The 15,199-nt window shown below is 43.1% G+C and overlaps 2 protein-coding genes across 4 annotated transcripts; one reads left to right on the plus strand and one right to left on the minus strand.

Moving 5' to 3' along the window:
* The first annotated feature begins 1,721 nt into the window (after window positions 1-1,721).
* LOC135242060 (creatine kinase S-type, mitochondrial-like) lies at window positions 1,722-8,626 on the plus strand. 3 transcript variants are annotated; one of them, XM_064312960.1, is made up of 10 exons: window positions 1,813-1,953; window positions 2,657-2,727; window positions 3,300-3,493; window positions 4,024-4,119; window positions 4,818-5,039; window positions 5,189-5,274; window positions 5,741-5,864; window positions 6,550-6,684; window positions 7,068-7,193; window positions 7,926-8,626. In XM_064312960.1, exons 2-10 carry the CDS (start codon window positions 2,718-2,720, stop codon window positions 8,037-8,039), a joined length of 1,107 nt encoding a protein of 368 aa, XP_064169030.1. In that variant the 5' UTR covers window positions 1,813-1,953; window positions 2,657-2,717; the 3' UTR covers window positions 8,040-8,626. The 3 variants fall into 3 exon arrangements, with proteins under 3 accessions (XP_064169029.1, XP_064169028.1, XP_064169030.1); XM_064312958.1 differs by lacking the exon at window positions 2,657-2,727 and having other exon boundaries at window positions 1,726-1,953; window positions 3,295-3,493; XM_064312959.1 differs by lacking the exons at window positions 2,657-2,727; window positions 6,550-6,684 and having other exon boundaries at window positions 1,722-1,953; window positions 3,295-3,493.
* A 419-nt stretch (window positions 8,627-9,045) lies between these two features.
* On the minus strand, window positions 9,046-15,027 carry LOC135242059 (chondroitin sulfate synthase 1-like). The gene is made up of 3 exons (XM_064312957.1): window positions 13,886-15,027; window positions 12,258-12,753; window positions 9,046-10,899 (listed from the first exon to the last, which is right to left on the minus strand). The coding sequence occupies exons 1-3, from the start codon at window positions 14,158-14,160 to the stop codon at window positions 9,304-9,306; spliced, it is 2,367 nt and encodes a 788-aa protein (XP_064169027.1). The 5' UTR covers window positions 14,161-15,027; the 3' UTR covers window positions 9,046-9,303.
* Window positions 15,028-15,199: the final 172 nt, after the last annotated feature.

Here is a 15,199-nt window from a genome sequence, read left to right on the forward strand (position 1 = left end):
GCTATGTTTTTGAAACTATATCACAGACAACCTTAACAATTACTTATTGACAGAAATATTTTCATTTTCATGGCCCAAGAAGCTGCAAGGACTACAAACCATCAAAATACTAGAGTAATTCTCTTTCAGATGCCGAGTGATTCAGCAGTTTTATGTGTAAGGTTGAGCTTTACCCTCAACTCTCAGTACTCTATCAGGTTTAGGCTACTTGTTGATCTGTTTTGTTTGATGAATAGGTATGGGGGTATGCCCCGCAAGCTAGAAATTTGTTGGGTGACAAATCTGTCGTTCAAATCCAAACCATAAATGAATTAGTGTGGTTGCTTCAGTGACCCACTGCCTGTTCTTTTGCATAGTTGTTATTCTTCTTATTCTTATTTTCTTTCCACCTAAAGTTTTACACGCTACTTTCCAACAGCTTTTAAGCTAGTGTTACTTGGTATGTGTTACTTGGTATTTTATTTTATGATCACGTGTTATTGGGCTGTACCGCATGGCAGTTTTTTTTTGTGATATTATCATTGCAGAGCATACAATCAGGCACTTGGTACTGATATGAGCTGGGAGTTTTCTGGGTGGGGTGGGAGGTGTTTTTACAGTTCTTGGGTGTTGGATGTCCTGTGTCAAAACATGCACACCTGCATGAACTGGTGTCTTGCTGCAGGGGCATAACTTACAGTAGTAATCCACAGTAGTTTTGCCATTTGCAACTTCACTTCCATGGTTTTCTGCATCGACCCTGACAAAATTCAAATAATAATGCAAACCCTCCTTCGCATTTTCATTTGCATTAAATGACTGTTTCAGACCCTACCAAGAAGTTCCCCTTACAGATCAAAGGCAGGTGGATTGTTTTTATATTTTTATGTATACATAATCAGGGGCAGCATGGTGGTACTGTGGACTGTGGACTGTGGACACAGCAAAAAGGTCCTAGGGTCCACCCTCCTGTGTGGAGTTTTCATGTCCTCCCCCTTTTCACATGGGTTTTCTCCCACAGTCCAAAGACATGCGGGTTAGGCTAATTGGGCACTCTAAATTGCCCATAGGTGTGACTGAATGGTGTGTGTGTGCCCTGTGATGGACTGGTGACCTGTCCAGGATATGTTCCTGCCTCTTGCCCAATGCATGCTGGGTAGGCTCCAGCCTCCCTGTGATTCCAGGAATAAGCGGGTTAGATAATGGATGGATATAATCAGGCCTAATTAACAAATATTTTTTATAATTGTGTAACTGCTAGCAGGTTACTGTAAAAAGAACACAGTAAAATTTACAGTAAGTTGCTGGCAAGTGTGACCATGCTAGTTGACCAGTTCATAACAGACCAGCGTATATCAAGCTTGAACATGTTGGTTTACCAGCTCATGCCCAGCTCGTTCTGCTTGACCAAAATGGTTGACCAGCTCATGTCCAGTTAGCCCAGTTTATACCAGCTTAATTTTGAAGATGGTCATAGCTACTATTGTGATGCTTTCCCCTGCTGAGCCTCTGATATGCTATATAGCAGAATGCCATTTGTCAATACTTTTGCATACAACATATCCCCAACCGCATCCTGCAAGGAATTTGTCCAGTTCAGTTTCATCACATTTCCTGTCTTCCGATACCTAATCACCACTTCCAATCTTTCTGGTCAGTCATGTTCTACCAGTTTTACCTCATTCCTATCTGTTAGCTGTGAAACTTCATGGACCAGCCCACTACTGAAGGTTCTTTTCTGTCATGTTACACACATCCATTTCCATTTCTCACCCAAGTCTCAACTTAGTTAGAATCTTTCAACCTCTTGAGGAGTGGAAATAACATGGCAGGCATCTTCAACAGGATTTTTTCCTGGAGAAAGACCGTGGGGATCCTGTCCTTAGTGGGAGGTGGGACCTTCACTGCTGGGCTCCTTCTGAACAGGGAGCACGTAAGTCCTGGATTGCAAGTGAGGAGAGCTTACCCACCCAGGTAACACACTTTCTCAGTCAAATGTAAAGGATTTAAATTCCATTTTAGGGAACTCTGTTTCCATATTGCGGTGCATCTCAGTCTTCCAGTGCCGATTGTGGCTGGTAGCCACGCATAATTGGTGGTACTGTGGCTTCAGTTGGTCTACCAATGTTGCCTGGTCCACGTTTTGCACGAGCTGGTGAAAAAAATCTAAAGCTTTGGTAGGTTTTTGCCTCCTGCCTCCCCCCCCCCCCATACATATTCCATACATATTATACAACTGTAATTTGGTTGCTACACCTGAGGTAAATTCTTGGACTCAGGTTTGGTCATAGAATGCATTGACAGGTTGGGCATTTTTAAGTAAGAGCTGGGTTTCCATTTCAAAATGTAATGAGCATGCCTCATGCATCACTTTCAACTTCAGCAATGGTATGAGCAGACAACAAAAATTAAAGAACTGACAGGCCAATGGCTTGTTTTCAAGGGGTTGTAATTTTAACAGAAAGAAATATAAGCCTAAATTTTAAACTGGGACAAATTTTCCATTTATGTAAATGTCTTCAAAAAAGTACTTGCATGGACTTCCTTTTGTGCCAGTGGAATTTGACTCCCAATCCTACCAGACAGTTTAGTTTTCAAATTAGACTGACATCTTATCAATCATGAAATAATGTATGTTAAAACTAAACTTTTCTCATTTTCTGATTGATTGGGCAAGACAGAGGCTAGAGTGGGCAATGCCAGCCCTCTGTCTCCGCCCCTGGATGTAAAGATAAACCATGACTGCAGGTGCGTAACTTTAGTTTGAATACTGGGGGAGTTGGAATGCAAAGACCTTGAGAACTTAAATCCTATAGGGGGTCTGGAGGCATGTCTCCCATTTCAGTATGCTTTGTATTATAATGAATTCAAATAGTCTGAATGTTTAACTGAACTTTCCTGAGCACTGTGTATGCACCATATAGGTCATTACAACACAACTTTCTTCTTCCAGTGCCACATCAATATGTGTCGCATCAATATTTAAACACCCCTGGAAGATTTTATTTATTTTTTTGAAAGCTGTGAAATGTAAAATCAAAAGATTCCTGAATTAACTCTCTAACAAGATCTAACATGAATATCTAAGAAAGTAATTCAGTTCAGCTCTTGAATACCTGTAAAAAGCATGGAAGTTTATCTCTGCTTCTACAACAGAATGATATTTGTAGACAGATAATTGTCAAAGCCAGTCAGTTGTAACCTTCACCTTCAGTCAAAATATTTTCTATATAACAAAACCTGTGTTTTTTGTATAGCCTATATATTTGATTTTCCTGTATGGACTTTGCTCAATCTAATAATTCATTCTGACAGCGCAGAGTACCCAGATTTGCGTAAGCACCACAGCTACATGGCCACTTACCTGACTCCTGCCATGTATGCCAACCTGTACCACAAAGTCACGCCCAATGGCTTCACTCTGGACCAGGCCATCCAGACAGGAGTGGACAATCCTGGGCAGCCCTTCGTCGAGTCTGTGGGCATGGTGGCTGGGGATGAGGAATCATATGAGGTGAGGGTGCAATCATCATTGTAACAGGAAGCGGAACTGAACTGAATTTAAGGTTCATGTATCTATGGTACTTCAGTGGCAACAATGTAACCCAGGAATGAGGAACAAGTTTCCAAGCAGATTATAATGTTTAATATTACAATGTATTAATATTTTATATTAGATGGACAATGATTAAAAGCACAACAAAATTAGCAACACTGGCAGGGCAGCATATAAAAGGGGGGAGGGTTTTCACACATCACCTGTTCCCATTATAGGCTAAATAGTAGGCATACCCTGAAACATCAATTCACGTTGCAAGCCAAGTTAAATACACACTGTCATAGGTCAGTTCACACAATTATGCTAGGTTACACCCACATGTAACAGGTCTGTTAACAACATAGGCCAGTTTTTTCTTCTTTTCTGTTGCATTTGGTCTTGATAGCTGTGGATACAATGTTCCTTGTCTGAGAAGAGTAAATTAAATCTGAATCTGAATGTCATGTACTGCAAGCAATGTGTTCATAACTCTGTGTTTGTCTCAGGTGTTCGCTGATCTCTTTTTTCCGGTCATTATGGAAAGGCACAATGGGTACAACCCATATACTATGACGCAACCCACTGACCTGGATCCCAGCAAGGTATATTCTTCAGTAGATCACTCGGGCATTTGTCACCAGGTGGATTCTGCTAAAACACACTGAGATCACAGACAATGGCCATGGCTCTATCATTGTATTTCTCAAAATTACTAACCATAATAAGATGAAATATGATGAAACACTGCAGCAGATTCTGATATTATATATACTGTCTGCCCTCTGATACACAAGCTTAGAGTTATGGTGAAAATACTTCTACTGTTATGTGTGCACAAGGGAAAGAACTAAAGACTGTGTGTGGCATTTTATCAGTCAGAGAAGGGGATTTGTCTTGGCCACGCCCACCAGCAGAGAGAGCACACACCTGAGTTGTGTTAAGAACTCAGCCCAGGTGATTATAGGTGTGTTCCTTTTCCCAGTGTGGGGCCGAGACTAGGAGCAAATGTTGAGAGAGTCTGTTTTAGAAGCTGAAAAGCTGGCCATCTAAAAGTAAGGAGCCGAAAAGCTGTCACTCTGCATTATTTTGTCTTTGTTATTTTAGGTTGTTGTTTCATTGTTTCTGCCTGGAACCCATGAGGGGGAAGGGTGAAGGTGTTTGTTCATTTGGTTTAGCGTTGGTGTGGGTGTGCTTTGTCCATGTGGCAAATTAGGATGCAAAACCGCAATTGCCGCATCTCCCTCCCAGGGGTGACCCACAGTGTGTTAAAGCATGTCCTGTCGCTGTGTGTGTGCTACAGATCGACAGGGGACAACTGGATGAGCGATATGTACTGTCGTGCCGGGTACGAGTGGGCCGCAGCATCAGGGGGCTCAGTCTGCCCCCAGCATGCACACGGGCAGAGCGGCGGGAGGTGCAGCGGGTAATGGTTAATGCCCTCGCCAGCCTCCAGGGGGAGCTGGAGGGTCACTATTACAGCGTGGCAGAAATGACAGAGCAGGAGCAGCAGCAGCTGACGGACGTAAGTGATGGCTGCACTGCATTCAGAATATTGAGGGAGAGGACATTAGCCAGAGTAACTAAAATGGTTTGCCCACCTAAGCTGTATTGTTTACTCAGTGTCACAGCAGAGGCAGAGTTTATTGAAGACTTCTCTTTTGTTTTGTACAGGATCACTTCTTGTTTGAAAAACCAGTTTCTCCTCTAATGACTTGCACTGGAATGGCCCGGGATTGGCCCGATTCTCGTGGGATCTGGTACAAGGATTCAGAGTTTATTTACATTCTTGTTTGAAAGTTGGAGATAAAATACAATTTCGCTTGTTTTTTTATGCTGTGTGTATATTGTGCCTCAGTTTATGCCAAAGATATCCCAATTATTTAGTTAAATTAATACATTCATTAAAAAAAATAAATGAATAAAAAATAAAAAATCTCTTCCCATAACCTGTATGAGGAAAACAACAGCACATGTTTCCTGACCAGGCATCAACACTTCTGGCTACAGCAGTACCTGCAGTGTGCCAATGCACACCTCAGAAATCAAGATCACCTGTAAACATTTCTATACTGAAATTCAGTTTATTCCACAAGCCAAATGGCACACTAATTCACATTTTTCTATCAGAGAACTTGGAAAAGGGCCTTTGTGGAAGTGGTACAGCGGTGTGTAATATAGTGCAACTTGTTTGTAAGCCTCTTGCCCTCTGCTGGAAATCCACAGGCACAACAAGCAGAAGACCTTCCTTGTGTGGGTCAATGAAGAGGACCACACCCGTGTCATCTCCATGGAAAAGGGTGGCAACATGAAGCAAGTGTTTGAGCGATTCTGCAAGGGACTAAAAGAGGTAACCACACACTCTCTCACACTCCCTCTCCTGGTGTCCTGCCACACACACCTGTTGTCATGGACACAGTAAGTATATGCATGCTTTATCAAAGGCCTCCTGTCAAACTCAGTACTTAGTTTATGCAAAAACAGTTTAGTCAGATTATAGGGGAGCTCTTTTTGTATACAGGCCTGATTTTGTTACTAGGTATTAAAGAATAGCTTTATTAAATGGAACACATATACCAAGAGGGTCACATATGGCCCTTTCAATGGTGGGATGTCCCATCCATCCTTTATCTAACCTGCTTATTCTTGAATTTGGTCATGGAGGGGGGCTGGAGTCTATCCCAGCGTGCATTTGTGGACAGACAGGAATACACCCTGGACAGATCGGCAATCTGTCACAGAGCACACTCACCATTCACCCACACATGGGTGCAGTAAACTCTCCAATTAGTCTAAATTTCATGTCTTTGGACTCTGGGAGCAAGCCAGAGTACCTAGAGGAAACCCACGCAGAAATGCCCTGAACCTGGACTTTCTTGCTGTTTCTTTAGTCCAATATTGAGGGTGTTCTTGGATTGTGTGACAAATGAGATACAGCAAACTGGTGAATTGGGTTTTCCCACTCTAGGATACAGATGAATAGATGTGTCTGTCACAGTAGGACACAGGTGCATTCAGACTTCTGTTGCTGTCAGGTGGAAAAGCAGATCCTGGAGAAGGGCTGGGAGTTCATGTGGAATGAGAAATTGGGTTACATTCTCACATGTCCATCCAACCTGGGTACAGGTCTGAGAGCCAGCGTTCACATCACTCTGCCCCACCTCAGCAAGGTACAGCACCCATGACATCATCTCACTTCTGCCTCAGGCATTCTTGGATGTTGGCTCTAACCATGAGAGACTTACTGGGTGTCTTGGCTATGCATGTTGATCTGGGTTACAGACAGGCAACAGGTGTCTCAATGTGTCATATTTGTATTCATCATGACCACTGTTTCTGTGATTGCAGAGTGATTACTGTGAACCATCATGATTGGTCCAGCAATGCATAAACACACAACCATAGAAACTTTTCTCTGTAACTGAACTGACTTTCTTATCATGTATGTTACATATTGTTAAGGATACTGTTTTATGCTTTGTAAAATTGTTTTTGACAAACTTTGAATCTACAACTTGAACATCCTAAGAAGTAAAATTATTACAACCTGCAGGACCCCCACTTCCCTAAAATCCTGGAAAATCTGCGCCTGCAGAAAAGAGGGAGTGGAGGGGAGGACACAGTCGTTGCAAACGGCATCTTCGACATCTCCAACCAGGACCGAATGGGCAGGTCTGAGGTCTGTTGGATATCTTGTTTGTTGATTATCTTTGAGAAACGAACAATATCATTTTTATACCCATAGAACTGCATGTGTTTTCTCTCTGCACCCTCTCCCCGCTCTCTGCTCCACTGACATGAAAGGGAATTTTAGTAAGGGCATTTTTATACATTTTGGTTTCACCATGTAGAAATAACAATACTTTTTATAAATAGTCCCCCCATTTCAAGGCTTCATAATGTTTGGGACAAATGGAATCACAGTTTCAGCATCTAGTATTGTGATTCTAGCCTTTTGATTGCCGCTGGGAGTGTGTTATTAGTGTTTGTCAACATGAGGACCAGAGTTGTGCCAGTCAAGGAAGTCATTATGAGGCTGTGAATTGTTTGATTACAAATCTAAAATTGTGGAGTACAGAGCCAAATCATTATAAATATATGTTTTTGTCCCAAACATTATGGAGCTCACTGTATGTGATTGAGACTGAGGCTGGTAGTTACCATAGATACCACCATGCCCACAAAAGGGAAGTTGTGCAGGTCTAAACAGGGGCCTGTGGCAGGGGTGCATGTTCTAATGTCACCGCCCCTGTTGAATAGGGGTTACAGAGAGGTACCATATCTTCTTAGAAATCCTATTGGATAAAGAGAGTATAATCAGCCAGTCTGGTTCCAGCTCTACAGTAGGGGTACCAGAGAGTGTTTTGAAGATTTTCTGGTGCCACTGAGGTGGGTCTGTCCATTCCTCCAGGTGCAGCTTGTCCAGTTAGTGATTGATGGGGTGAACTATCTAATCGACTGTGAGAAGAAACTGGAGAAAGGCCAGGACATCCAGATCCCTCCGCCCATCAGCCAGTTCAAATAGATTGACTCTGTTTGCTCAGTGGCTCCCCATGTGGTTTTAATGCAGAATTTCACCAGAAAGAGAAAATGTCTGATGAAAGCATTCTATAACCCGTGAGTACACCAATGCTGATATTCAACAAACACTGCACAGCTGTATGTACTTACACTGGTGTGGCTCTGCAGTCTAATATATACCTGGTGGAAAATATTTAAAATACATAATCTTACAAACCTATCTACACTTATGTTTGCCCCATTGATTGCACTGTATGCTTGTACACACAGGGCTATGTTACTTGAAAGAATTTAGGAAATATTGGGTAGCATTGCTTTGGAATACAGCTTGTTGTGTAGGAGGCATATGAACATTAAAGTTTTGCTCTTTTAAACGAGTACACTTATATAAATGTTATTTGGCATGTACATTCGATGTTTTTATTGAGTGATGTACCTTAAATGTCCAATGGGGAGATATATTATTTGTGGGCTTGGAGCATTTATGATGTGATCAGGCAGGAAAAAGGAGAAAACACAAAATCCCCTTAGTCTGGGGCTTTATTGTGTGGACATGTGAAGTCGTTTGTGAATTCAGTCTGTTGAAATAAGGTCAGAAATTAATGTTTTTAAGGGCTGAGTGTCAACTGTGCCAAACTCTCGGTGCTGTATAGGTATGGGGCATGCCGCCCTGCCAAGCCGTAACTTGGCTGGATGGCATACCTGCCATCCCAATTTAATGACTGAGTGTATTTGACATCCACAGGTAGTGACCAATTCACATCAGGTTAAAATATTTAACTAATAATGGAACATACAGCATTGATTACAATTACTGCACATCTGAAAGTAAATTCTAGGGTTCTTTATTTCTAACTCACTCACGAGCCACAAGCGGTGCCCTTACTGAGTGAGCCGCCCAGCAGCCCCCAAAGTCCTCACTTGTAAACTTTATAAAACATTTGTGCGATCCAGGTAAAAAAATGTATTCTGTCACAACATTAAAAATGAATCAGCACTAGACAGGCCTGTTAAGTAGCAGCACTTTGTTTTGAACTGGGGCTTTACCTGTACATACATCACAGAGCAGTAAGACAGGCCTCCCCCAGTTTCCGCCACAGAGAACGTTTGGACTGGATGTAGAATAAAAAATAGAATACATCTTTGCATTCTCATGCTTATTCAGAAATACATTATTTTTTAACTGAATTGAAGATGCTCTTGACATTTACCGATACTCTTGTCAGAAAGGGTGTGCAGTCATTTAATTTCTTCCTCATGAAAATAGATTAGTCAACATGTGAATGTGTGATATTGGTCCTGTGGAAGCCCTGACGATTCTTTTCCAGCCACAGTTGTGCCAGTTGGAGGGTGTCTGCGTAGGAGGAGGCTCTGGAGCCCAAGCACATCTTATAGCGTCCGGCATCCAGCTGGGGGTCACACACTACAGGGTGGTGCATATGCACAATCCCAGGGTCAGCACTCCTGAACACTCTTGTCCCCGATTGGATAAATTTATTAAAAAGATCCACGTCCTCCAGGCCCCACCCTTGTATGGAGACATCAACGCCTCCTGCTCGCACAAGGTCACCTTTGTACACACACACTATGCCAAAGCCGTAGTGTCTCCACAGCCCTGTTTTGGTGGTGAACACATACGGGCTGTTGCTGGCTCCCCCTTCCAGCTTGGGGTCATACTGGCTGAAAATGACAGGGAAGTACGCCTGCTCCCCAAATATGGTATTATCGCTACACCTCTTCAAGAAATCAGCTGTAAACAGCAAGTCCACATCACAGAAGAAAAGCAGAGAGTTGTGGGAGAAGTGGGAGGAGCCTATGTGTAGGGCCAGCCCCCGGGAAAAGGGGCCTTCTACAGGCTGGACTGCAATATCTGCCCAAGGATACTTCCTGTGGTACTTTGTCACCAGCTCAGTGTGTCTGACTGTCTCTGCCCCCCCACTCTTGCTTTCGGCCTCATCCTCGGCACTAAACAGCAGGACCAGCAGCTTCACAGCCTGCTTGGAGGCAAGGCATACCTTCTCAAAGTTGGCCATAAAGCGGACGAAGACCTCATATCTTCCAGAGAGTGGAACCAGGATGTTGACCCTCGGCAGACCGGGTCTCAAGTCTGAGCTGGGGTCACCCAGCCGAAACGGATAGAGCCTCCCAAGGGATTTGTGGAAGAAGGCGATGGGGCCGGAGTCCTGGTCTATCCTGCCTGCCAGCAGCGCAGCGTCCATGTCGCTCTCCTCCCGAAAGAAAGCCCTGCTGAAGGCCTGTAGCAGGTAGGCGTGTCTCCTCACGGGCACTGCCACGCCCGGCCCCTTCAGCCTCCGGTACAGCAGCAGGAGGTCCAGGATGTACTCGGCCCTGTGTAGTGCATCCACCCTGCGATAACCATAAAGGATCTTCTTGAAATCAACGACGTGCTCCCTGGCCTTGCCATTGGCGTTGAGCGTCTCCATCACCTGCACGATTATGTCATCAAGCGCCGCCTTCAGAGGGGGGCTGAGGGCACGGCGTGGTGGGTGCCGGTCGGAGGCGGAGTAGAGATGTGCGTCAGTGAAGAACTCCCACTCCAGGACCTCCTGCCGTCGCCTCGACGGGAGGCCGGTGAAGCCAGGGGCGGCGCCCAGCCGCAGGTCCTCGTTGTGTGGCGTGGTGTTGGTGAGGTGACTCATCTGCAGGATCTCGCGGTGCAGCCGGATGGTACGGTGCTGCAGCTCGGTCATCTTGCGGCTCAGCATGAAGCTGTGCAGGCGGTACAGGTGCGGCGGGCTCTTGTTGGGGTGCAGGGTGATGGCTTGGTAGAGCTTACTGTTGCTCAGATCCTCGATGAACCCTTTCTTATCAGGTTCGTAGTTCTGATAAAACAGGTACTGCATCTACAAGAAGAAAAAATAAGAAACAAGCACAATCTAGTCTGTGGCATTTAATGGTGCAGACCATTCTGTGCTATGTAACTGGTACAGACCTATCTGTGGTATTGCTGGAGACAGGTGAAGACTAATCTGTGGCAACAAGCGTAACTTACTTTTTATACACAGTGGTCAATACATCATCTACAAATCAAATTCTTTTCCTAATCTCCTCATTTTAATTCCTTCCATTTGACCATATTCAGATATTTGCAGAATGATCTGTAAAATACAGATGCATTTAGGTATACACACAAGCAAACATACACACCTCCCCCTGAGCAAGAACAGAAATTGTGTCTTTTATTTAATGATTGAACTGACACATTTGGAAAGGGAAAACATTTGCACAGAGTAAACTATTTTAACTGGAAACAGTTATCTATTAAGCTATTATCAACAAGAATCTAATCTTAAGGTGGTGTGAACCATTCAGGTGCAACTGAAAGTGCTTATACCTGAAGATGGAGTTTAGACAAGATTTCAGTCACCCAGGTCACAAGCTGCAACTGGTGTATGATTTATGTTTTAAAAATGTAGCTTAGCATTCCAAGTGTTGGTGATGTTGGTTGAGTGCAAAGAGATAGCAACATTAGCTAGTTAGCAAGTTTCTAATTTAAATTATATATTGTAAGGGTTTATACAATTATTATTATTGTTCATCATACAGAAAGCTTTTAAATTGTCCATTGTTATAAATGACTGCATTGATATTCCACAGAGACATTACAATAGAAGTTCAGATGAGTTAAACAGGTTATAATCTTAGCTATTTCCATTCATTTTGAATTGAAGTCTAAAAATTGAGTGCCTGGAATTTGCTACCAGAAGCTTTGGCTAGCGGACATTAAGTGAAATGAACGCTCTGGAAGTAAGCAGAGGAATGTGGAAGTCTCACTTTTGGGTGAAGTACCACTTTAAAGGTATGCCTATAGATGCAGTGTGTGTGAACCTGTTCATATTGTATATATGTAACTACAGTATCCATATGCTTAAGTTTGCATGTTTGTGCAATATGCCAGAATTATTCAAATTTTCAGTTCTGATCCTATGTGCCAATCAGTCACTCACCCTGACTTAACGAGCTAATTAGGCACTGGGCCTGGCTTAAGTAGCCCATCAAATATGAGCCTCGTCCCCATGAGCAAATCAAACATTGAACCTGGGCCACTAAGCTAATCAGTCTCAGAACCTGGCCTAATGAACCAATCAGATACCTGGCCCCGTGAGCCAATCAGACACAGACCCAGAACTATTATGCCATTCAGTCATATCAGCCTCATTTAGAACCAATCAGTTTTTGCAAAAGAGTGGTTTCCTCTCACCTCATAGGACCAAACGCATTGCACGCCAGCAAACCTGCGAACACAGCGGCCTAGCTCCACATCCTCATGGCGGGTGTGCATCTCCCGCAGGCACTGGCTGATGTGGGGGGCCATTCGACGCAGCACTTCTCGGCTCATCACCACCCCAGGGCCCCCCATGCAGAAGTTTTCTCCGGGCTCTAGTGCCAACGTGTCCAGCTCGTCTTGGGCCCCTGTGCCTGTCTGGCCAAGCAGAAAGGCCTTGCTGCTATTCAAGCTGCGCAAGAAGCTCTCCAGACGCTCAGTATGGATGTAGATGTCATCGTCCACCCGCATGAACCACTCGTACTGGTCCAGGTAATGGTCATGCATGTACTTAAGCATCATGAATGACTTCTTCTGCGGTGGGTAGGAGTCATCCACCTTCTGAAGAGGCACCACAGGGAGTGGGAGAGAGGTGTCTGAACCCTCGCTGGAGAAGAACAGCAACCGGCCTGGGACAGTCTGAGCCCAGGTCCTGCACATGCCAAATCATCACAGCAAGGAGGAGAGACATACCCAATTAGCATGGCAAGGAGGGGAGATGATGAGCAATTTAGAAACAATATTCCTGTCTATACTGTTCTCTGAAACAGGCTAGAATTTCCGTTCTCATACTACTCTGTATGTGAGCAGACGGCAGCGACCCACTGAGCTTGCAATCGAGTCCTTGATTTCATGAGACAAGTTGGTGCACTTCAGAACTCCCAAATGAATGCTGATAAAAAGCTTATGTGCCTTTCAAATTCGTAATGCGCAAATGCCGTCAAATGGCGCTCAACAATCAATCTCTCTTATGCAATTACTGCCACACTTAACGTGTACAGTAGGATACTGATAGGGCAAATTTTGTTTAGGGAAAATTTCATTTCTTGAAAATATACAGGAAATAAGTACTTTGAGTTGGAATGATATCACATTAGAGTGATTTGTTCTTATGACATTACAGCCTGCTTTTCTCATTTGTACTGCTTTTAGTCATAAAGAGATAAAGAGATTCCCGTTTTTACTGACTTCAAGTATCTAGAATTCTATATCTTATTTATTGCACTTCTTTACATTCTTTACAGTATTGTTTTTGTTTTTATTCAGTTTAGATGGTTCTTAGTTTAATTTGATTGGAAATCCATGTATGAACGGTGCTTTAAATACAGTCTATTTTTATTCTGTCTATGCTCTTAGTCCTGCCCAGGTAGGCCATCGGAAATTACTTGATTATGCAATTAATATCTGAAGAACGAAGCAAAAATGCCTTTTTAAATCATGCAAGACGATGCATTTACAAAGGTTAGGCAACAGAGCACTGCATGTTTGGTTTTAAGGTCAAAGTCTAAATTGAACAAAACTATTTTAAGAGTCAGAGAGAAGGAACTGACATTAGGGCTAAGTAGTTTATTCAACAAAATTATTATTATTGTTTATTAATCCTTTATTTAAATATTACAGTATAATTAAGCGCTTAGGTTATTCTATCCTGAATAATAAAAAATATATTGAATAAAATTCCCAGGCTAAGACAAACAGGCCTACTCACACTAAATTCGAAATCATCTGAAAAATATGCCTAGAGCTTTGGTGGAAAGCAGTGACAGTTAAGGGACGTTTCTTACCTATGAGCTGCTATGGCTCGGTTATTTAGGTATTTTTGCGCAGTCATAACACCGATGAATATGAAGTTACTGGGCCTCGGGGAATTCTTCAGAGCTGTCACAAAATCGTTGTCCTGCGGTGTCCACAGTAGTCCGCTGCCGCCGCTAGTCCGGTGTTTCAGAACAGTTTTCTGCATTTCTCTGGGTCGGGTCATAATAAATTTGGAAGCCAGAGAAAACCCAACTACCAGGCCTAGAAGAAGACTAGCCAATGCTTTCATACTGCTACTTTCCATCCCTCGAAACTGTGCTGCTGGTTCCTGCTGCTTATTTTTAAACGACAGTGTCTCTTTCAGCGACCTTACTTGTCGGATTGCAGCCCCTGCTTTCTCATAACAGAAGTGTCTCCTGTTGTATCGGCAGCAACACAGCCAGTGCCAAAGGGGCTTGTTTACTCTCAGACAGTGGCTGTCAAAATCTGCCCTGGAGGACCGCGGTGTATGCTACTTTTTGTTCCAGTCACAACTGCAAACCTACAATTTTAACAAGGTGTTGACTTTTCTTAATTCTGTTTTTCATGTTTTGATGGATTAGCCTATATATCCTCTTTGTCACAGTATGTCCGAAATAGCTACGCATGTCGTGAAGAATAAAAGTCCCACATTCACGCTGTGCTATTTTGCAAACGATTAGGCATACATAAGGAGAGGTAATGTTTAACTGATGAAATTAAAAACTGGGATTAATCAACAGGCCCCGAATTGATGAGCGCGTGGACACAAGGTCACTAAAAAACGAACCATTTTGTACATAAGGAATACTTATAATAGAAAGCAAATGATAACGAGCCATGCCTGCATTGTGTCAAGGACAATGAAAGAATTTAAACACCTGTTCAATTAGCCTACCTTAATTGAACTAAAGATAAATTGGAACGAAATCCAGCATACACATGGCCCCCCTTGTACCTAGTCTGAGAACGTCCTGCTCAAAAAGAATCTCCCCCATTCTGTTCATTCGCCGTGAGGATTACCCAACGCGCTTTACACTGCAGATTTTATACTGAGGATACTGACCAATTTGGTATACCGTAGCGGACTGCGCGGAGATCAGATTGGCTTTACCGTAAGGCAACGTATTCGTATACGCGATGCACTTTCTACATATCCATCATGATTTCAACAAAAATATAATTATCAACTAAAATTATTTTGGAAAATACCTTAAAAATCCTTATATGAAACATCATTTCTTTACCTCAGAATACTAAAAACAAATACGTAATTTAATCATGATTCTCGCTGTTTTCGATGCTTCCATTGCTAGAGTACACTG

This window comes from Anguilla rostrata, chromosome 16 (genome assembly GCF_018555375.3).
Source record: "Anguilla rostrata isolate EN2019 chromosome 16, ASM1855537v3, whole genome shotgun sequence".
NCBI classification, from domain to species: Eukaryota; Metazoa; Chordata; class Actinopteri; order Anguilliformes; family Anguillidae; genus Anguilla; species Anguilla rostrata.